The sequence below is a fragment of the Eriocheir sinensis genome, chromosome 35 (assembly GCF_024679095.1).
Source record: "Eriocheir sinensis breed Jianghai 21 chromosome 35, ASM2467909v1, whole genome shotgun sequence".
Lineage (NCBI taxonomy): Eukaryota > Metazoa > Arthropoda > Malacostraca > Decapoda > Varunidae > Eriocheir > Eriocheir sinensis.
In genome coordinates, this window is record NC_066543.1 from 9,751,229 (window position 1) to 9,773,718 (window position 22,490).

A 22,490-nucleotide genomic window follows, 5' to 3' on the forward strand; every position below is an offset into this window, starting at 1 on the left:
TTTATATTTTGCAAGTGAGCCCATCATCGATATCATTAACATAAATTGAGAAGAGCATGGGACCAAAAACTGATCCTTGAGGTATGCCGCTTCTGATATCGAGCCAGTTAGATGAAACACCGTTTAGAACTACTCTGTTTCCGCTCAGAGAGCCAGTCCACAAGCCAACTGTGAATGTTACCCGAGATACCGTTCGCCAATAGTTTAATGAGCAATCGTTGGTGGGGGACCTTATTAAATGCCTTTTGAAAATCCGGATATATGATATCTACTGATCTGCTTTCATCGAACGCCTCAAAAAATATAGTGAAAAAATCAAGTAAGCTAGTTAAACACAAATGTTTACTACGGAAACCAAGTTGCGAATTATTTATTATATTATTTTCTTCGAAAAATTTCACCACATTGTCGCAAATGATAGAGGAGGAGGAGGAGGAGGAGGAGAAGGAGGATAGAGATGATAGGAGCGGCGAGTAGCGGGCTTTTTTGTGTGTACTCTTTTTGTTGGCCTTGAACCGTGTCCTTTGATGTGAAAAAAAAAAGGAGAAAAGACAGTAAAGAGGGGAAGGAAAGGGGAAAAGAAGAGTTTGAGTGAGAGAGGAAGATGGGGAAGTGGTGAAGTGGGTAAGGGGAGGAAAGAAGAGGGGGTGAGAAAGTGATGGGATGGAGGAGAACAACGGGAGGTGAATAAGGGAGGAAAGCGGATAAAGGGGATGCTAAAAGGGTTAAGAAAAGGGAAAGAATCAAGAAAAGGATATCAAAGGGGTAAGAAGAAATTAAATAAAAGTAAAGGGGACAGAAAGGGGAGAATAAGGTTGGAAAACAGAGGAAAGGGAGGTCGAGGAGAAGGAGAAAAGAAAGGGTAAAGAAGGGCAAGGAAAGCGCGTGGGGAGGTAAAGGTAAGAGAGAGGGGTGGGAGGTTGAAGGGAGTAGGAAGGAGTAGGGTGCAGGGGGTAGGAGGGAGGGGGGGGGCTAGGGCTGTATATAGCACCTGTCGAGTAAAGACCATCTCACTCTGAGGGGGGTCGTGTGGGACTCTGAAAATATAGTGTCCTGACGTCAGCGAGAGAGAGAGAGAGAGAGAGAGAGAGAGAGAGAGAGAGAGAGAGAGAGAGAGAGAGAGAGAGAGAGAGAGAGAGAGAGAGAGAGAGAGAGAGAGAGAGAGAAAGGGGGGTGGAGAGAGTGAGGAAAGCACCACCATTTGCTTTCTAGGTATTTTGGTCACCTGACGTCCCGAAGGTGTGCAAGGCTGACGTCGACGCGGATTTTGAGGTGACGTACACACACACACACACACACACACACACACACACACACACACACACAGTCATACACTCATGCTTTCCTGTTCATATTCTACAGCAAAGGAGACAGCTCAAGGGCACACAAAAAGCAAACATCAATAAAAAAAGCCCGCTACTCACTGCTCCCAAAAAGAACCCAAAGAGGTGGCCGAAATATGCACGTCTCTCTCTCTCTCTCTCTCTCTCTCTCTCTCTCTCTCTCTCTCTCTCTCTCTCTCTCTCTCTCTCTCTCTCTCTCTCTCTCTCTCTCTCTCTCTCTCTCTCTCTCTCTCTCTCTCTCTCTCTGTGTGTGTGTGTGTGTGTGTGTGTTATGACGCATTCCCTCGAGAAAGAAAATAATCAATGGCACTGTAACACTTATTTTACAACCATTCTTTAAAAAACTACAATCCCTATTAAAAAACTTTACAAATCAAGTACGTCGCAATAAAATTATAAGTTAACATATTATTTTTTTCTACCTCATCACAATGTATAGACCTCATAATATTTTGCTAAGTCACAGCCACCACTTATACACCATCATCTTCGTCATCGTCATCATCATCGTCATCTTCAGCATTTATTAGCCAAGTTCAGAACAAAGACGTTTCCCAATGCCCACCGTCAGTTTACTCTATCCCACTCCGGCAAGTGACCTAATTCCATCTCTTCACCTCTATACTATTAATAATTACACGTCATTCGGCGCCTTTACTTATTCTCGTCACAGGATGCCTAAAGACCTTTCCCACTGGCTTCCGTTTCTTTGTCCGGCGTCAATGTACTCCCTCCTCCGGCAATGACCAAATTCCATCCCTTCTAATAATACTTACAGCGTCACTGGGTGCTATTACTTATTCTCATCATGGGATGCTGAAAGACTTTATCTGATATTCTCCACTTTTCCGGAGTCAGCGTACTGTGTCCCGCTCCGTAAGTGACCTAATTCCATCTGCCCACCTCTGCACTAATAATAGCTATACGTCATTCGATGATTTTACTTATCCACGTCATGGGCTGCTCGCTTTCACTTCAACGTCACTGAATGTTTGCACGTCACCAAATATTTACGCCGAACAGTGTAACCACGTCACTCCCTCTTCGCATGTCACTGAGTGTTTGCGTCACCGAGTGTTACCACATCACTGAGTGTTTGCATTACGGGATGCTAAACAGCGGAGGAGTGTCATACGCTGAATATTTGATGAAGTCACGTGGCACAAAATAACACGTTCAAAGGTAGGGATTTTGAAGGAGGAGGAGGAGGAGGAGGAGGAGGAGGAGGAGGAGGAGGAGGAAAAGGACGAAGAGGAGGAGGAGGAGGAGGTAAAGGACGAAGAGGACGAGGAGGAGGAGGAGGAGGAAGAGGAAGAGGAGGAGGACGACAACAATGACGATGACGACGAAGAGGAGTAGGACAGAGCAGAATATATGTTTACATTTGCCTTGTTTTTCTGTCTTGGCAAGGGTAAATTCAGTCATGGATTTTAACGAACCTGACCTAGTCTTAAAACCATTGGTTAGAGGAAGAGGAAGAAGAGGAGGAGGAAATATAGGCAATGGTAGGCAAGGATGTGATTGAGGGGAAGGAGATGAAGATGGATGAGGTGTGTATGGATAAGAAGAAACATAAACAACAGGATGAGAAAGAGATGACAGGGGAGGAGACGGTGACAGAGGAAGCAAGGACGCGATAGAGGGGCAGTAGATGAAGATGAATAATGGGTGTATGGATAAGAAGAAACATAAATAAGGAGATAAGAGAGGTGACAGAGGGGGAGGTGACACAGGCAGGCTAGCGGGGTGAGGCAAGGGACGAGGCCACCTGGGATGTAAGGGGCGACTCACCTGGACGCACGAGTGGTTTTCAGGTGCACGTGGGGGGTGGGAGGGGGTCTCAGTGCACGGGGGGAAAATTCATTACCTGCATGAACACCTGTACTGCGCACGAGTACCCTCCTGACGCGTGACAGGTGTGTCTTGCATGATTGACTGACTGACAGACGCGCCTCCTGACGGACAGACTGATTGAAATGCCGCGCGACTGACTGATTGACTGACGGTGAATAAAGAAAGAGGGAGAGAAGAAGGGGCGGGGTGTAGGGGTTTTGGGGCGTGGAAAGGAAGTGGATGTGGGGGGAGAAGTGGGGAAGGGTGAAGCAGAATGATCTGTTGACTGACTGGTTGACTGATTGGAATAAAGAGAGGTAGAAAGGGAGAGAGGGAGGGAGAGCGATTTCTGTGTTCCGGGCTATAAGGAGAAGTATGTGAACGAAGAACGACTGACTGACTGACTGACTGACTGCATGACTGATTAACTGACTGATAGACTGAGACGCCGCATGACCGACTGACTGACTGAAGGATTGACTGCCTAACTAATCAACTGCTCGACTGCCTGACTGAAGGTGAATGTAGAAAGGGACGGAAGGAAGGGGAGTTAGGGGCAAGGGTGGAGATGGGGAAAGGAAACTGAAGGGGAGGAAGCAAAGATGATAAAGGGGACTGTTGTTGTTGTTGCTGTTGTTATTTGTTGATTTTTGATGGTGATGAAGGTGGTGGTGGTGGTGGTGGTGGTAGTGGTAATGATATTTCTCTCCCTCATCCTCAATCTTCCCTCTCCTCCTCCACCACCTCAATGAATATTCCTCCAACTCCACTTAATATTACCTCCCCTACTCCACCTATTATCTCCCCATCCATACTGAGTACATCCGCACTTCCATGGAATACTCATCATCCACCTACTCCGCACCCCCTTCATCCACCATCAAAGAAATAATAGTAGTGGTAATGATAGTAGTGTTAGTGGAAGTAGTAGTAGTAGTAGTAGTAGTGGTGGTAATTGTATTAGTAGTGGTGGTGGTGGTGGTTGTAGTAGTAGTAGTAGTAGTAGTAGTAGTAGTAGTAGTAGTAGTAGTAGTAGTAGTAGTAGTAGTAGTAGTAGTAGTAGTAGTAGTAGTAGTAGTAGATTTTCTAACCTCCCTCCCCCTAGCTATGTATTCCTCCTCGTACCTCCTCATTACCTCCACACACCTACTTAATACAGCTCCTCCTCCTCCTCCTCCTCCTCCTCCTCCTCCTCCTCCGCACCGTCAAGCGCCTTCCCCACCACCTCGGAGTCACTCATGCATTACGGCAGTCACCTCACTAAGGGACGCCACGTTTTGTGCTACCACACACACACACACACACACACACACACACACACACACACACACAAACACAGACACACACATACACATATACACCCCCCCTCCCACACACACACACACACCTCCCTCCCCCTTCACACAAGAACAAACACAGGCACAAACAAACAAGAACACGTATATATCAGTGCATAAAAAGCTCAAGGCATAAAGTGGCAGGGCGGAGCATCGCAAAGCAGAGGATAGCAGGACGGGGCGGGGCGGGGCAGGTCACAGTGGGGCAACAGACAGGCTTGCAGGTATGAGAGGTCCTTGGGGCGTGGCGGGGCTGACTTATAAGGGCTACGATTTTGCGGAGCAGCGGGGGGCAAGCATTATGGGCCACGGGGCACGGCGGGGAGAGATAATGAGCGCCCCGGGGAGGATGCATGTAGAGGGGGAGGGGGAGTGAGGAGCAGGAGTGAGAGGGGGGTAAGCTCGTGGTTAGGGGGGCAGAGAGAGAGTTGCATGGCCCGAGCAAGACGGAATGAGAGATTGAAGTTGAGAAGTGAGGTGAGGTGTGGTGGGGGGGAGGGAGAGGCAGGGACGGAGTGAGGTGCGGGGTGATAGGCACGTAGACACTGTGCTTTAGGTGGAATGAAGGAATGGAACAGGGTATGAGGAGGAAATTTTCGGGCATCGGAGTGAGTGAGGGTGGTGGTGGTAGGGGGGACAGACAGAGAGACGGGGGGACAAACAGAGAGACGGAAGAATATAAATGAGACAGGGAGTTAAAAAAGGGACACACAGACGAGGAATGAAAAGCGGCAGAAAAACGAATAGAAGGGAACATAGCAAATTGGTAAGAGGAAATAAAATCGAAGAGCCAACGGGGCAGCGGTGACGGGGCGGGGTGAGTAGTGATGAATGCCACGGGGTTGAACGGGGCAGGTTGATGGTGTTGAGAGAAACACAGGACGGGGCTGGGTGGGTCGGGGCTGGGTGGGGCGGTGGGGCGGGTCAGGCCTGAAGGCTCCTGGACATTCCGACACACCGCCTTTATTCGAGCCTCCCGCTGACCGCTCCCGCTGCTGCCGCCGCTACTGTTGCCTCTTCCCGCTACTGTTTGGCTACTGTGGACGCCGCTCACCGCCCGCTTCTGGAGGTGGGATCATGAGATTACCTTCTGTCCTTGGCTCTGGCTTGCTCCGAGGCGTCATATTTCTGTTGGTACTCTTGTTGTGGTTGCTAATGATCGTAGTGTTGTTATTATTGTTGTTGTTTTTGTTCTTGTTCTTCTCAGTGTTACGATAGCTTAAATCCATATTCAGCGTCCTGCTCCATTTCTCTCCTCTCTGCTTTTGTCGACTTTTTGCCTAGTTATTCCTGCATCTTCGATTCTGAGTGGATATGGTTAATTGCTAGAATCTGTTGTGGGTCTGTTCTTTTTTGTCTGATCCACTCGCCTTTTGTCCTCTGCTACTTCTTGCTTCTTCGGTGCAGTGTGGAAGTGACTTGCTTGTTTGTTCTGCTTCTACCCCTTCCCTCTCTGCGCCTGCGACCTTATTATATATTTGCCAATTCTTTCTTTTATTTCCGTCAATACTGTGGTTATAAAAAAATGCGGTGGGCTTTCAAGGTTACTCACTACTTTTTGTCAGTCTGTCGCCTTTATATCGAAGCACATTTAGCGTTTATTTTTTTATCTATCTTCTGTGTTACATTCCTGCACTATGTTATTATGATGGAGTAACTTTTGCTTCCCTTTCCTACTGCTTGATGAGTGGTCTGTTATCTTTAATCCGTCTCTGCTGTTTTTTCATCTGTGTTGAGTGTCCTGATATTTTTTTAACGAATTTCATCCTGCTCTGTGCGACTAAATGGTGGTTGATGAAATTGCTTTACCTATTGACAGGTGTATTATCTGCTATCTATCCCCCTCTGCCTCTGCTGTATTCTTATATTTGTTGTAATATTCGATTTACAAGCAGCGGTCATTCCCGCGTCCATGCTCTGTGCTACAATATTGCAATAGATGATTGGAATATGTGTTGTGTGGTATTTTTTTCTTTCATTTCCTTCGCTAAAGCTGTGAGGTCCCTGCTGCATTATCCATTACCTTTTTTTTTTGAGCCTGTTCCACTTGTCTTCATGCTATCTCCTGCACCTTGCTCTCCCAACTCCTACACGAAATCACCCCTCCCTCTCTTCCTTCATTTCACATATCCGCCACAATTTTTTTCAATCATACTGCGATTAATTCTTTGTTATTGTTCTGTGCCTCGGTTCTACAGTAGATAATATCGTTTTTTTTTTAGTTTAATTTATGTTTCTATTGATAAAGGTGTGATGTTTCTGTTGGCACTGCAGGACAAGTTACGTTTTAGGGCTGGTCAGGACACAGTGAATGTTGTCGTTTTTTCTCTTCCCTTCGTGTTAACTGAATAGCCAACGTGATTGTGATTTCTTTTTATTGAACCCGATAGTTTTTTTGTGTGTTTTTCACGTTTTCGATTCTCAATATATACTCATTCGTGTTACTCAAATAACCGACATCAATCTTTCCCTGTTTTTTTTTTTTTTTTTTAAAGATGTCGTTGTTGTTCTTTGTTCCTTGCAGTGTTAAGTTACGATACTGGTAATAATAATTCCTGTTGCTTCGCTGATTATTTTCTTTATATAATGCAATGACGTGGTTTCCTCCTTGCACCGGCGCTGTGTAACCACAATACTGCCAATACTTGCTGCCAGACACACACCCTTACGTCATGCACCCTGTTCGTCTGTTGGGAGTAAAGTTTCAGTCACTCAGTATCAGTTCCAACACGATAAGAATTTTTGTTGTACACTGATGCCGCTGTTTTAGTTTTTGCTTCTAGTGCCGGGGACTTTTAGTAATATTGCAGCCAATGCCGTTACATGCAAGCTTACATAAAACTCTGCTCGTCTTTACAGGGAAGGTGACTGGAAATCAACAATACCGTCAACGCGAGATTAATTTATTTTCTTATTTTACTTTTTTATGATGCCGTTGTGAGGTTTTTCTCCTAGCGCCGGCGATACTTAGTTCCATAATGTCATTCCTTTCCTAAACGTTCCCTGTGCCCTCACGTCATCCCATCACCCCGCCCGCCCCACCCCGGTGTCACTTACGGCTACGGTTGCTGCTACGTAAGACTACAACATCAATGACTATCACTGTTACGTACGTACTCGCGTCACTCCCTGCATGTTCATCCGTCACTGTTAAGGTTCCTGTTGTCTGTTATTCTAATGTTACTATCACTGATTTTAAGCCCTCAAGGATGTGACTGGCAAGGGTGAGGTAGAAGTAACAAGTCATTTTATAGTTTTAGAATCAAGGCAAAAATTCTACCATACGAGTGGGCTATAAATAGAAGGGACAAGCGTGTGGTGAGGTGAGGGTATGTAGAGGCGAATGTTGAGGGGGGGGCGGACACGAGTTGGGAATGGGAGGGAATGGGAGAGTGGTGATGAATGTGGTGAATGATAATGGTCGTCTGATAGGGAAGTTGGCGCGTGATGAGGTGATGAGGTATGTGGTGGGCGGGCGGGCGGGCGTTTGGGAAGGGTAGTGCGTGGGTGATGATGGGTGGGCAGGGGTGGGCGTGGGTGCATTGGGGAGGAGGAGAGCGGGGTGATGGGGGAGCATGGGAAGGCATGGATGTGCTGAGAAAAGAGAGGACGTGGGTGACTATGGGTGGCATGGGCGGGTGTGGGTGTGTTGGGGAATGGTAGTGCATGGGAGATGGGTGAGCATGAGGGAGCGTGGGTGTGCTGGAGAAGGGTAGGGCGTGGGTTATGATGGGAGGGCATGGGCGTGTGTGTGCCGAGACATGGTAAGGGCGAGGGGAGGGGGGAGTGGGGCGGCGTGGGTCCGTGGGCGTAAGGTGACCCGCGGTGTGGTCCCGACTCAGATTTCGAGCGTGGGAACGAAGGGCGTGAGTCACCACCTGCACCGGCACTCAGACCTCCTCCAGTGTGTGTGTGTGTGTGTGTGTGTGGTTCATCTATATACCGTGTTATGCGCTATTCGTTTCCTCTACGTCTTTCGTTTATGCATATTAATTAGCTCATCGGCACTACTTTTATTGTATTATTTTCACGTTTTCTTTCATAAATTTAGTGTTTCGTTTCATTAATGCATTTTTTTTATGATACGACATATATTTTTTTCACGTTTTGTTTCGTAAGATTTTTTTTTTTTTTTTATGAATGCAGGTTTTTATTCGCGATACGATTTTTTTTTCTTCTTTTTCCTGATCCGCCTGGACAGGCAGCCATGCACGGACCAGTCCTAACGTCGCCGAAGGACCCGTCGTGGGGAGTCTTCAAGGTGACGGGCACCCGACACACATAAGTCACACACACACACACACACACACACACACACACACACACACACACACACATACACACACACGCACACACACACACACACACAAAAAGATAGACAGATAGATGGATGGATAGAAAGATAGATAGATATTGGTACACAAACCCAGATAACTAAATAGATACAGATAGATAGATAGATAGATAGATAGATAGACAGACATCGATCGATAAACTGATGGCCTATTTTATTGACAACAAAATAAAGCACGGTAACACAACAACTCCTTAATCATACTTTTCTGTAGTCCACAAAAACAATACAAAAAGGCACACACAGAGACAGGCAGGAATGTATGTATGCGGTGGAATTTAGCCAGCCAGACCGACAGACAGACAGACAGACACACCCACACCCCTTGTATCACTGGGTCGAGGCGAACCAACAAACAGAGGAAAGTTGCCTATCACCGCCCCGTCCCGCCCCGCCCCGTCCCGTCCCTAGGATCGGCGACACGACTCAACTGCCTCAATCCGACCACTGAATTCCCTTGGCTCGTCCCTCTCGTAGCGTGGTGTACCGAGCCCCGAACCCTCGACGCGGCCAGTCAGTCAGCCAGTAATTAAGCCAGTCAGTCAGTCAGTCAGTCAGTCACCCGGCCAGTCATTAAGTAAGTCAGTCAGTCATTAACTCAGTCACCCAGCCAGTCATTCATTCAGTCAGTCAGTCAGTCAGCCAGTAATTAAGCCAGTCAGCAAGTCAGTCACTAAGTCAGTCAGTCACCCAGCCAGTCATTAAGTCAATCAGTCAGTCATTACCTCAGTTACCCAGCCAGTCATTAAGTCAGTCAGTCACCCAGCCAGACAGACACCCACCCACTCAGACACCCACTCACAAGCCACAAGTCGGCCGCAATCTAACAAGCCACAAGCCACTAACCAGCCAGCCACTAACCAGCCAGCCACTAACCAGCCGGCCGCTAACCCTCCCCGACCCCAGGCCCACCATCACCTCGCCTCTTATCTCCGCGTGGAACTGCAGCGTAATGAAATAGTGAAGTTCAATAGAGGTGAAATATAGCACACACTTCCCCTTATTTGAGGCTGGTAATAGGCGGTGTCTCCTGATATATAAAGGGAGGGAGGGGGAAGGGGTGGGGAGAGGGGCGCCGGGAGGGGAGGAAGGGAAGGTATGGAGGAGACTTTATAGCAAGGGATGAGAGGAACGCGGCATAGATGTCATTTTGAGTTCATTAATAATTCTTGTTAACTTCTCGCTGTCCGTTCTTCCTTCCTCTTTCCATTCCTCTCACTTACTGTACTCATTCACACACTAACTCTCCCGCGCTTTGCCTCCCCCTCCTCCTCCTCCCCTGCCTCTCATCTTCCCTTTTTCACGTGCAAGTTCTCCTCTCCCACCCCGTCCTCCCTCCCACCGTCTTCCCCGAACACACACTCAACCCCAACAATGGTCTGGCTGAGTGGTCTGTTCTCACTCCTGCTCAACCTTCAGCCCTCCCCCGCTAATTAACGATCCATCTATCTATCCCCAGCTGTCTATCATAACACTGTAACATCAACCAGGTATACCATATTGCCCCGCCCTGCCATGCCCTTACCTTGCCCTCTCCTACTCTTTACCTACGCTGCCCTTTGCCTTAACCTTACCTTGCCTTGCATCACCTATAGTTCTGCCTTACTCTGGCCATTGCCCTGTCCCTCCCCATGCTTATGCCTTGCCCTGCCCCGCCCTGCTCTACCCTTTACCCTTATAATCGTCATGACGTTACTATTCTCCTTTTTCGTTACTGTTCTCTTGTAGGAAAGGGAAAGTACACTCATAATTACCAACTCGCCCTTGAAAAAGATATCCTTACAGAGTTGATCCTCCCCTCTCCTCCTCCATCCTTTCTCTCTCTCTCTCTCTCTCTCTCTCTCTCTCTCTCTCTCTCTCTCGTTGGCCCCCCCCTAAAGGGAGGTCAAGTTACAGCCGTGTGTACAACCCTCCCTCCCTCCCTTCCCCCGCCCTCGGCAACTCACTTCATAAAATAAGCGATAGTTGTTATGGCAGCCGCCACAAATATGACAAGAATCTGTGTGCGTGTGCCTGTGTGTGCGTGTGTGTGTAGGTAGGTAGGTAGAAAGACATATGGGTAGGTGGATGAGAACGTGTGTGTGTGTGTGTGTGTGTGTGTGTGTGTGTGTGTGTGTGTGTGTGTGTGTGTGTGTGTGTGTGTGTGTGTGTGACATGATGGGAGTAGTAAAACAACGTGAGGGCGTTGAGCGTAAGGTTGCTGCGGCGAAGTGAGGGCGTGGATGGGGCAGCAAGGGACAGTAAGGGCGTGAGGGCGGGAGGCAGAGTGCGTGTGAGGGCGCGGTGCAGAAACTGGGCCATAAAAAGCTGATCTTCACATCGGTGTATTATTTCCCCGGGTGGTCGACCCCCCGGGCAGGCAGGCCTCCAGGGGCGTGAGAAGCGCTACCCAGGGGGCGACGCTCCCAGGACTGCCCCCCCCCACACCACCACCACCACCACCACACACACACACACACACACACACACAGGGTGACGACACCAGACCGCGCTCCGCCCCGCCCCACTCAACTAAGGGTGCCCTTAGTGCCTCCCTTGGTGGCCCCCCCGTGGTTGTTAAGAGGTAGGGGAGGCGGCGTGTCGCAACGATCCAAATCAAAAACTTTTGCAAAATTATGATCAGTGGGCGGGCCGCTGCTGGGCGTGGCGGTGGCCGTCACACGCTGTGGTGGTCAAGCCGTCACAGTCAGGCCGCGGCGGCTGGGCCGGCCAGACTCTGCCTGCCGGGGGGGTCTTCTCGGTAGACACAAAAAATATTATCCCTGGGAGGCAATTTTTGCTGCGTGGCGGAGGTAGCCACTGTCAGCTCACCTGGCGGGCTGGCCGGCCGCCCCGGGCCCCGGCGCCCCGCCCCCTCTCCGCGCTGGCGTGCTGGTTGGTGCTCGGCTACGACGGGCGGGGCTTGGTCTGGCCAGCCGGTCTGGAGATAGGAGCCCATGGGTGTTGGCAAGGGGCGGGGGTGTTGGGGGAGCGGGGGTGCAGGTGTGGTGTTCCCCAGAGTGTGGAGCCATGGGTGGAGGGTGCGCGGCGGGGGGCGGGGACCTGACCAGGCCGCTGCTCGCCACCAGTACCGCAGCAGCGGCCACACACGCCGCACCTCCTCCCCACTCCGCAGCCACCACCAGGTGCGCCGCCGCCCTGTGCCTTGTCACACGTGCACGCCTCACGGGGATCAGCGCCGCCCGCCACGGCTGTCTACTGCCCGACCTCTCTAAAGTCACGTCTCCGAATTTTCAGGTTCCGCCTGGCGCCCCGAGAGGCAAGACACCCCGGAGTGGGAACGGTGACCAAAAACAACTGGAGGAGGTACTGTGATGCCCGGCCTAGGAATACTGTGAACCCCAGCAGTGTGAACATCCCGGGAAACACTAAGTGTCCATACAAACTGTGACCACCACACGAAAAGTGTGAGCCCTGCAGAACGCGGCGACTAAACCAGAGAACACACCAGTGGTTACTCCATCGACCTTGAAGGAACTCGGAAGTGGCAGGAGGCCACAGATGCACCTTACCTGGCGGTCGCAAGCTGACCGCCGCCTGTCCCGGTGTGCGTGCCCGCTGTCCACTGCCAGGGAGGAACAAAGTCTGCCGTGGTGAAATTGGTGACACATTAAGACGGCAATTAATAAATGTTGACGAAATATTCGGAAAAATTCCACGAGAAGGCTTTGACCACACGACGGCCGGAGCTGGCAGCCTCCCGCAGATCCGCCATGTAACAGCCCGGGGCCCGTCCCCGTGCGCCCCCCTGCCCCCGCCCCGCCCCTCCACCACAGCCACCATAGAACACCTCACCACCTTGGGAGAGCGGCAGGAAGCAAAACGCGACAGGGCTGACCAGCAGCAGGAGCCAGACAGAGGGTCGCCCGGAGGAGCCGCCCTTCCCCACCGAACCATGACCCCGGACTGTCCCATGTCCCCCGGTGAACAGGACTCCCCGGACCTGATATGCAAGTAAGTTGACCTGTGGGTACCTGAGATTAGCTTAAGTCTGATGTAAGGTACACCCTGAGGACCTGTAATTCAGCCCCGGGAGGGGGGAGGGTGGGAGGTAAGGACTAGAGGCCCTATCTGGCCAAGAATTCGTAGGCTGTCGGACGGTCCTGCGGTACCCGTCTACCTGGAACCCCGCACACCTGTAATCTTCCAAGCATCTAATGTAGTTTTATGGCATTTCATCTTACCTGGAAGAATTTTAAATTAAGCCAGACATGTCTCGGGTACGTAATGAACGCGGGCGGGGCGAGCCAGGCATCTGCCGCTCCAGTCTGCACAGACCACCTGATTACGCCCGTCCAGGCCACATTCCGGAAACGTTGCTCGAACCCAAACCCCGGCCACGCGTGGAAGCACCTGTCCGCGGCGGTGGCTGTGTAGCCCTCTCAAGGGACCCCGTGTCCAGATAGCGACCCTGATAACCGCGTGTGAATCACAGGTAACAGACGGATTGTTATCACACATCAAAACTCTTCGTCTCCATTAGGTATACACACCGCCGCAGTAGTCAGGACAAGACCACGATTAAGAAGGCTCATACAGCGTTATTCACTTGCTTTGAAGCTCCGAAATTTGTTCCCACAATATTCTTAACTACTATGATGCTACGAAGTTTAGCAGTAAACAAGTTTGAATCAGTGTCCATGGCAGTAAAGCATCGATAAGTTCATTGCACCAGCGTCGGTACGACTTACTCGAGTTGTCACCTGTCTGTCAATGACTCACGAAATGACAAAAAATTGCTAGTCATATGAGTTACGAGTTACAAAGACCTCCTCCTGGTGGTAATTACTGTGGAGTAATGAGATGGCAATGCACGCTACCTTTACTTTCAGTCATGGTGTAGAAATAGATATGATTAACAAAAGCAATCTGAGGCGTGGCAGGTGGAGGCGGGAGTGGTTCACAAGGCAGGCCACGTGTCGGTATAGGTGTTAAGAAGAGTGATAGGGAGCGTTACTGTTACCTAGTGTGAAGGCGTGCCGTGTGAAGTTGTGCAGGGGTGAATGTGGTGGTGTGATTGGGGGGGAGGTGGCGAATCCCGTAAATACAATGGGTATGTTGGTGCGATTGAGTTAGAGCCAGCGTTATATGGTGTGAGGGTGTCTAACAATATAGATATACATTGACAGATTAATAGGTAGTTAGATTGATTGATTGATTCGTGAGGCGAGAAATGAATGGCCAGTGAAGGCGTGGTGGGTCTCGTGGTGGTAGAATGGTGTGTAGTGTGTAGAGGCAGGGTTGTGTGGTGTGAAGGTGATGTTAGTGGTTTACAGCAGCAGGCACAGAAGCAGCACCCTTTGTGAGCACCGACTCCCTTGCCTCTATCATGACAGTATGAGAGAGGTGTGGAGGTGTTAAATATGACCTGTATATAGTAGCAATTAAAGTGGTATGTGCCAGGTGAGGCTGGGTATGTAGGGGAAGGAATACGAGGTATACATGCGGACATACGGTTCAGATATTAAAAACATGCGAATGGCATTAATGATGGCCAAGATGACCACACAACGCTAGAAGACGACCAGTTTGTGTAGTATGTAACACTAAGAAATACAAACAATTACAGAGAAAGTGAAGCGAGAGGAGCACATTCATGCAGCTCCATCATTTATCGTGCGGGCTCGCGCGGATGCTTGCAAATGAAATAACTGAGCCATAACTAACGTTCATATCTTTCTGCAGTCCATACCCATCGAGAGCACTTGAGCCAGGTACCTCTCAAAAAATAGTACTAAAGTGATTAAAATTGCATTATCAATAATAATCCAAAAATAGTAAGCCCATAAAAGTGTAAAACTATCAGATCATATCCGGGATGTAGGTTCAATAATTGGCGCTCTCAACATTCTTGTAATGTAGGCTACATGTACTGAAAAATTATAATCGATGCAGCAACGACAAAATTGTTAATAGTCCTTAAAATGAGGTAATAGTGGCAGTAAAGCTAAGGTGGCAAAATACTGATATAGTCGTATCTCGTATCCTTGTATGTACATATTACAGCAGACAATAGTTGTGTGCAGTACGAGTAATGTAAACAACACCAGTTTCATAAAAGCAGAGTAATAATAATAAATTACAGCATGTACGAGAGAAAAGAGATTGAATTACTACTCACAAAAATATCTTTCAGCCTACTAATAGATTAAATAAATAAAAATATTAATAATACAAGCACGTATCCGTCGGTAACAGCAAAATATCACAAAGAAGTTTAACGCTAAGTTGTTATTTTCAACCATGAATGGATATAATGAATTCCGTCGACAAACCTCGGTCTTTACAGTGCAATTTAAGTCCTTCAGACGTTAATCGCCATGAAATATTTCGTTTTACCGGGGGTTGTATGAGTGATGGAAGTCTCCTCTTGTAGGGAGGTTACAAATATATCATGCTCATTTGTGTTTTTGCAACGATACGGCACACACTCCCCGACGGGAGGGGCTACACCCTTCTCTACCCCCCTCCGGGCTACTAAAACACATTGTAACATCTCTATACAGGGGGCTCCACCTCCCTTCAGTCTCTAGTTAAACGACACATTCCCGACGTTTTTTATAAATATTAGCATCCCAAACACATTGAATTTTCCAGGAAAACCTAACTTTTTACAGGGAATTCATTACGAGTTGGAAATAGCAAAGTAAAGAGTTAACACATACCTTCGTCCGTGGCGGTCCGTGCTTCATGGTCGTGCATGGTATGCCCATCACAGCTCTTCCCAGGGGCTGCTACCTGACGGAGGAAGAAGAAAAATAGTTAATAGAAGCATTAACATAAATCCCGCGTTTTCTGTGGCTATCAAGGAGCCTCGAGTGATTTTGCGCTGATCTCTGGTTTCTAGAGTATCAGTGATTTCTGAATATCCTACTGACTGATCCTGCATTGATATATGGATGCTGAGGGCCTCAAAATTAGTCCTGACCTGCGGCAGTTCATCAGGTGGCTTGCAAAGGACACACAACTATAATAAGGAGAAAATGACATCATGGCACTATTCAACATACACAGCGAGCCCTGCCTCACTGTTTGGGAGATTAGGTCATGAGGGGTCGCGTGGAGGCCCTTAAATCAGGTTACTGCTCACCCTTGTTTTTATCTTAGTGTTACTCACGGTAGGTGAAGAGTGAGGCAAGAGCAAGGAAACCACTTATCCAAGTTACTCCTCAACTCTTTACCTTGATGTTGCAAGAGGTTACACTTACTACCTCAGGTCACTGTTCTTCGGGCACTTCCATACAGTGTGGTGACATAACGCAGTGTTATTTAGAGTACAGGTCACACCTCAGACCTGTTGGTCGCAAGAGACTACACACCGGATCTCCACTTTTCCACACACAAAAAAACTATACCAGCGGAAAGCCCACAAATATTAGTAGTTCCGAAATTGGCCAGTCTTTAGACCATTCATCTTTAAATTATTTTACAAGGGAAGCGCAGCGGGCTTTTTTATTTATGTTTATTTTTGTCCTTGAGCTGCTTCTTTTACTGTAAAAATTAATTGTCCAGTCTTCAAAATGGACTGTGAGGGAAATGCATCAAAAAAGAAGATCTTTGCAGGAGCAGCTTTGGTTCAGGGAAGGCGAAGAACGAGGGCGAGGGCGAGCGCGGGCCGGCAAGCATTCCCTGACCAGCCGCGCCTCCCTCCCAGGCCGCGCCTCCAGGCCCTCGCTGACGTATTTGGTCACGTTTATTACTCCTAAATTCCTGAGCCAAAAGTAAAAGTTGAATCGCCGTGAAGCCAAGAAACCGGGGCCATCAGGGGAGCGGGAAGACGAGGCGGGAGGATTTAAGAGGTGCTTGAGTGGGTGAGGGGCGAGGGGCGAGGGTGAGTGCGTTTGACGGGGGAGTGGGGGAGTAAGGCTGGACTGGATAGGTGTCAGGAAGGAGGATTTTGTATGTTCCAGTGGGGAGAGTCATTCTGGGGAAGTCTGAGGCGCTGGACCAAGGGGATTCATGGCACTTGAGTGTAGAAGACTGAAGTGGCTGAATGGGTGCGAGACGGGGATTATCAAACACCTGGGCGAGAGGCAGATCCTAAACACATCCCTGGCTTAAGCAACATACACCCCCCTAGCCCTTTCTCAACCACACCTCACTCGTACCTCTTTCCTCACTCTTACCTCCATGCACCCTTACTCCCCAGCCACCCCAATCCTTACTAAGCTTCCTTACTAAGCTTCCCAGAACAATATAACGGAAGGAAAACAAAGATTATACATAAAGTTTTACTTGAATGTTCAGTGTGTGTGTGTGTGTGTGTGTGTGCGTGTGTAAATGTAGGAAACGGGATACTACTCGCCGCCTCCCCCCCCCCTCCCCCCCACGCACACACACACTAAAATCGCAGCTGGGGGCCGGGAGGGGTGTTGGATGTACGAGAGAGAGAGAGAGAGAGAGAGAGAGAGAGAGAGAGAGAGAGAGAGAGAGAGAGAGAGAGAGAGAGAGAGAGAGAGAGAGAGAGAGAGAGAGAGAGAGAGAGAGAGAATAAGAAAATAAGAGAATATACAAGAGAGAGAGAGAGAGAGAGAGAGAGAGAGAGAGAGAGAGAGAGAGAGAGAGAGAGAGAGAGAGAGAGAGAGAGAATAATAATGAACAGGTAAACCGCCATGAGCGTAGCGCAAGAATCAGTGCGGCGAGGGAGGACAAGGACACAGAACACGCACACCCACGCCCCGTTGGCAGCCCCGACGACCCCACGGGGCTGGCTCACTAACCCCAGCGGCGGCGGAGTGCGGGGAGGGAAGAGACGGGGCGGGGCGGGGCGGGGCGCGGTGAGGTGAGGCGACGAGTTTACACCGAACCGAAATATAACAATCCTTTTTTTTTTATTTTTTATTTTTTTTATTTTCTTCTTTCATTGAGATGTAGTCGTTACACTGCACACTACATTTTCCTTCCAGTCGTCGTGTTATATATATTGCATGACTAAATTAATTCCGTTTGGTTTGTTTTTCAGATATATCTTTTTATATAATTTTCTTTTTATATAATTTTCGGAGTGAAAGTTTTCCTACAATATCAACTTGCCTATAGACACCAAAATCTTTGGATAAGAGTTTACACAATCGCGGCTTTTCAGATGGTTAGGTAAAGGAATATGATCTATGGATATTCTTTCTGTAAAATTGTGATATATGCTGTTTTTTTTCTTCTTTTCAGTACCTTTGCTATATGATCATGCTAATAAGTTTAACTGTTTTATCGCGTTATTTTCAATTTGCTAGTAAAGGCCAGTACATAGTGTGATTTTTTTAATTATATTCATACACGTTTTTCGCAGTGGTTAGGGAGAGGATGAAGGAAAAATTTTAATGGAGTTTTAATCTTGTATGTTTTTTCAACGTGGTTAGTTGTTGAACGAAACGTATACTTCATGGTGGTGTCCTTCCTTCCCTCACTCGGCCCTGTCTGGTCCAAGTGTTGATATATTCCCTTTAGTAAACTGTTTATGTCTCCCCATCAAGATGGTGTGACATGTTGGTCGTAAGGGTAGCAGTGCAGAGCCGGGCAGGGAGGGGAGAAGGAGCATGGTGGGGTGTATGATGGACTGAGTGGGGATTGGTGAAGCAGGGAAGGTGGGGCTAGACAGGGCAGGTAAAGATTAGGTAAGGTGGTGTGAAGTTGGTTGCTGAGGGTAAGGCAGGGTTGGGGAAAACAAAGCGGAATGGAGTGGAGTAAGGATGGGTAGGATTGGGATAGGGATTGAGTGAAGGGGGGTGAAGTGGGGATGAGGCAGGCACAGTGACCGCAGCATATCCCCTCATCCCCCTCCTCCTTCTTTTCCGCTTCCTCCTCCTCCTTTTCAGCCTCCTCCTCTCCCCTCCTGCTCCTCCGCCTCCTCCTCTCCCCTCCTGCTCCTCCTTCACTGTCCCTTTCTCTCGTCCTCCTTCCCCCGGCAGTTCCTTCACTCCTATATCATCTACTCCCATTACCTTTATTTATCTTTGAATTCCATAAACATATTTGTCCATCCTTTTCTTCTTCACCTTCTTGCTTGTCATTTCTTTCAATATCTTCCCTTTACTCTACTTTCCTGCGTGTCTTCTTTCCTCTCCCTTGTTCTTCCTTTCATCCAGTTCGTTCATATAACTCTGCCTCGCCTTTCCCTTCCCTTGGGTTTCTTTTCTCTGTCAGCCATCCCATCACGTTTCCCCATTCTCCTTCTTTGTCTTCCTTAACCACTACCTTTCCCATTTAAGTTTTCCGTCTTATTTCACCCTCTTTCTACAATGTAATGCACTGATTGCTTGGATGAAGGTTAGGGATCACTAAGCAGCCAACATTACAAACCTAAACTCCAATTGTCATATCACTGAGCAATCACAGGCCATTCTTTCTCACTTCTCTCCTTTGCATTCTACCCTCCTCTTCCACCATTAACCCTTCCCCTCCTCCTCAGATGGGCCGGGTGTGGATTGAGCTTCGAGACCCTGGATGACCTGGTCTCACACCTGACAGCGGCGCACGTCACCTCGCAGCACGGCGCCTTCTTCTGCTTCTGGCACGGCTGCTCCCGGACCAAGGGATTCAACGCCAGGTGAGTCACGCCACGCCCACGCCCTCACCCGACACATGTACACCCCCTTAAGCAGTCACACATACCCACATTTCACTCCACCTCAGCCTTTAACCTTCATTCCCCCACCCGACCCTATATTAAAACCTTCACCCCCACACACTCCACCCCGTCACGCCCCTCCACCCTCCATCTCATCCCATAATACATTCCATCATTCTCTCGAGTTCCCTTTCATTCGCTACATTTTTCTCCCTCCTCCTTCTCCTCGCTCCTCCTCCTCCTCTTCTCACAAGGAGGCCTGGAAGGAACTGGCCTATAGATTCATGACCTTGATTTTTTTCCCTCGCTCTCCGTTAATAGACCCATAAAATGAGACTCAAGAATGTTTGGTCCCTCGGTGAATACCCGCAATAGATTTTCTAGATTTTTTTTTTTTCGACTGTGAGGAAAAGTAGATCCTAAGTCACCTCAAAGAAATAAAATGCTTTCTGTGTATCAAAAGTATACTACAAACTTACAAACAGACCCTCGATTTTAACCAGATAAAACAGAACCTGATCTTAGAGTAAATATTTGTACGTGAATCTTTTTCCTTTAATAAATGGATCGACTCCTAACGCCTTCGAAATCAGAAAGCTTACAGCTGTAAAAGAGAGAGAAATACATTACTTGGATGAATGACTGAATAACTCACAGAAAATATGTAAATAGAACACACACACACACACACACACACACACACACACACACACACACACACACACATACTCCCTCATTCACTCCAGCACATACACACTCCCTCATTCACTCCAGCACATACACACTCCCTCATTCACTCCAGCACACACACACTCACACCTTCGGGCTCCAAAATAAGCCTTCCTCTCAGCCTTCCCAGCACACGTGTCGCCGTCCCGCGCAACCCTCCCTCGTGCCTCGCCTCAGAAATGCGTTTGTTTACCATGTCTGTTCACCAGGAGGCAGCGCACGGCCTTGCCTCCCCTTGACGCTGGTGGTGACCGGAATGCCGACACGAGGCCCATGAAAGTGATCAGGTGTGGATCTGACGCGGATGTGGGGGAGAGGAGGTGTTGACAGACTCGGTGACTTAAGTACGTAACAAATATTTAACATTCAACTTATCAACAATTACTGAACGTGTGAATACTACAAGTTTAATGAAAGTGTGACCAATGTAACAAGACAACGATAATAATTACTGAACGTGTGACCAAGACAATAACAACATTAATAATTACCTAGCGTGTGACCAAAATAATAACGACAACAACAACAATTACTGAACGTGTCGCCAAGACAACAATAATTACTGAGCGTGTGGCCAAGACAACAACAATTATTGAACGTGTGGCCAAGACAACAACAATTACTGAGTGTGTGGCCAAGACAACAACAATTACTGAGTGTGTGGCCAAGACAACAACAATTACTGAACGTGTGGCCAAGACAACAACAGTTACTGAACGTGTGACCAAGACAACAACAACAATTACTTAACATGTGACCAAGACAACAACAACAATTACTGAACGTGTGACCAAGACAACAACAACAACAAAAATTACTGAACGTGTGACCAAGACAACAACAACAACAATTACTGAACGTGTGACCAAGACAACAACAACAACAATTACTGAACGTGTGACCAAGACAACAACAACAACAACAACAACAACAACAACAACAACAACAACAACAACAACAACAACAACAACAATTACTGAACGTGTGACCAAGACAACAACAACAACAATTACTGAACGTGTGACCAAGACAACAACAACAATTACTGAACGTGTGACCAAGATAACAACAACAATTACTGAACGTGTGACCAAGACAACAACAACAATTACTAAGCGTGTGACCAAGACAACAACAACAATTACTAAGCGTGTGACCAAGACAACAACAACAATTACTGAACGTGAGATCAAGACAACAAAAACAATTACTGAACGTGTGACCAAAACAACAATAACAATTACTGAACGTGTGACCAAGACAACAAAAACAACAACAATTACTGAACGTGTGATCAAGACAACAACAACAATTATTGAACGTGTGACAAAAACAAACAAAAAAAATTCCTGAAGGTGTGACCAAGACAACAATAATTAATGACCGCCTTATCACAACATACCGTCATCGCAGAAATAAATGAAAAAAGTCAATTTAGAATGCGATATACAAGTCTTGCTACAGAAAATGATTACTAGGCATGCGTTGATATAAATGTTTAATTATTGACATCACTGTCCGTTAACATAAATTCGGGCAGCAGGCGAGAAGACCTACTTTATATATAGCTCACCAGCATCTGTCTGTGTCTGTGTCTGTTTGTCTCTCACTACCTTACATGAGACGTCACTTATTACCAACAAAAAAATTAACAGCAGCTTCTCAATGTTTTTAAGCCTTCATAAAAGTCCACATACTTCACTCACAATTATTGTTTCCTATAGGCCTTTCTTTCCCTAGCGTCTAGTTTACCTTTCTTATTAAAATTTGTTACACTTTATGATGCACTGAGCCATGTCAAAGAATCCTAGACCATTGAACCAAATAGATCTAAACATTCATACAAGTACCAATTAAGTTTTTTGTTTCTCCTCGAAGCCCCCGCCCAGCGCTGCGCCATTAAACCTTAACTGCTGAGGCAATGCCGCGTCCGTCCCCCTGCAAGACGTTAGTTAAGTCCGCCGCAATGAATCAGCGAAGCATTAAATCTTGAAACCACGCGAGACTTTTCCTTGACAACAGACAACAGACAGACGCACACGAACCAGCCTCTGAACCCGACGGCGCTCGCGGGGACTTCAACGCGTACACACACACACACACACACACACACACACACACACACACACACACACACACACACACACACACACACACACACACACACACACGAGCGCGGCGTTTCACATAAATTTATCGGACAGTTTATGGGTTAATTTGGTCGTGTTCTGACATTATGGAAAAATGTGGTTTTAAGTGCACAAATTATCGAGCCTTCGGTGCGGCCTTAACTTCTCCCCCTGGCATCTCCTCTTCCTGGGTCCCTGTGT

At 47.8% G+C, this 22,490-nt stretch overlaps 1 protein-coding gene and 1 long non-coding RNA gene across 5 annotated transcripts in view; one reads left to right on the forward strand and one right to left on the reverse strand.

Moving 5' to 3' along the window:
• The window catches only part of LOC127007363 (uncharacterized), a 115,651-nt gene extending 98,967 nt beyond the window's left edge, over positions 1-16,684 (reverse strand). Inside the window, exon 1 of the long non-coding RNA XR_007760213.1 lies at positions 15,533-16,684. This is a non-coding gene — a long non-coding RNA (uncharacterized LOC127007363). The remainder of the gene's footprint in view (positions 1-15,532) is intronic.
• Positions 1-22,490, forward strand: part of LOC127007362 (zinc finger protein GLIS2-like) — a 42,820-nt gene that overhangs the window by 15,209 nt on the left and 5,121 nt on the right. Inside the window, exons 1-3 of one of the 4 annotated variants that reach the window (XM_050878245.1) lie at positions 11,725-11,741; positions 12,105-12,821; positions 19,273-19,410. In XM_050878245.1, the coding sequence (XP_050734202.1) occupies positions 12,763-12,821; positions 19,273-19,410 (197 nt within the window). In that variant the 5' untranslated portion in view covers positions 11,725-11,741; positions 12,105-12,762. Of the gene's footprint in view, positions 1-11,724; positions 11,742-11,779; positions 12,822-19,272; positions 19,411-22,490 lie in introns of those variants that run through there. The other 3 variants (XM_050878243.1, XM_050878244.1, XM_050878242.1) reach the window with 3 other exon arrangements.